Source organism: Cynoglossus semilaevis, unplaced genomic scaffold (assembly GCF_000523025.1).
Source record: "Cynoglossus semilaevis isolate Cse_v1.0 unplaced genomic scaffold, Cse_v1.0 C19063074, whole genome shotgun sequence".
In the NCBI taxonomy this organism is placed as follows: domain Eukaryota; kingdom Metazoa; phylum Chordata; class Actinopteri; order Pleuronectiformes; family Cynoglossidae; genus Cynoglossus; species Cynoglossus semilaevis.
The window spans coordinates 1-849 of record NW_007587564.1 but is presented as its reverse complement, the minus strand read 5'-3'; the positions used below and the strand labels follow the sequence as shown (position 1 = coordinate 849).

General features: G+C 40.9%; 1 protein-coding gene across 1 annotated transcript; it reads right to left on the bottom strand.

The window, feature by feature from the left end:
* Positions 1–3: 3 nt before the first annotated feature.
* LOC103399349 (protein kinase C delta type-like) lies at positions 4–560 on the bottom strand (the record flags this gene model as incomplete). Its single annotated transcript, XM_025053991.1, has 3 exons — positions 4–73; positions 186–248; positions 454–560. Coding segments are annotated over 3 exons (240 nt in total), but the record flags the coding sequence as incomplete, so codon positions are not given.
* Positions 561–849: the final 289 nt, after the last annotated feature.

The window sequence follows — 849 nt, the reverse complement described above, 5'->3', positions numbered from 1 at the left end:
TTTGCACATGCCAAAGTCTGCTATCTTAATGTGGCCGTCCTTGTCCAGCATCACATTGTCAAGCTTCAGATCTCTATGAGAAGACGTAGGATAATCGTATGTGAATTTATGTACAACAACAATAAAGGCAATTTGTCTTCTTTTTCTAAAATGTGATTCTCCTGGTCCCTAAAAAAGGCTCTTACCTATAAATGATTCCTTTAGAGTGGAGGAACTGTAGGCCCACTATGATCTCAGCAGCATAGAATCTGAAAGATAGAATGGCCGAGAAATTAAAATGAACTCTGGTTGACTAGAACACTGTGTAACTTGTGGGAATACTTCTATACACTGGCACTAGGGAGTTCCAGTGGCTGCCACTGGGGTTAGAAAAACCGAGGGTTGGTGGGAAAATTGCATTGAATATTGACTGAATTGAAATCGTGGGTACGGCTGGGATATTACTGCACTTACGTGGCTCTGTTTAGATCAAAGCGTCCTTTGTCTTGGATGTGGAACATTAAATCACCTCCATTCAGGTACTCCATTACAAAGAAGAGATGTTCCTGTCCAGAACAAATTTAACTGTCAGCTCAGTGATGCACAAATCGCTGCACTAAAAACTGTCCCTCAGATCGGTGATTCTCAACCACGGTATTGCGGCACATTTGTGTGCCGTGAGAGATCGTCAGATCTACCATGGAAAATGATCCATTATCCAGTTTCACTTATTTGGTCTGAACACTTTTGCTGTATTTATTTACTGCAAAAAATGTAGGTTTGTTGTCAATATGAGAGTGACAGAAAAGTCCACTAGGTGGCAGAAGACGGCTAAATAATTTGTGTGAGATACACTGATTGTTTATTGCC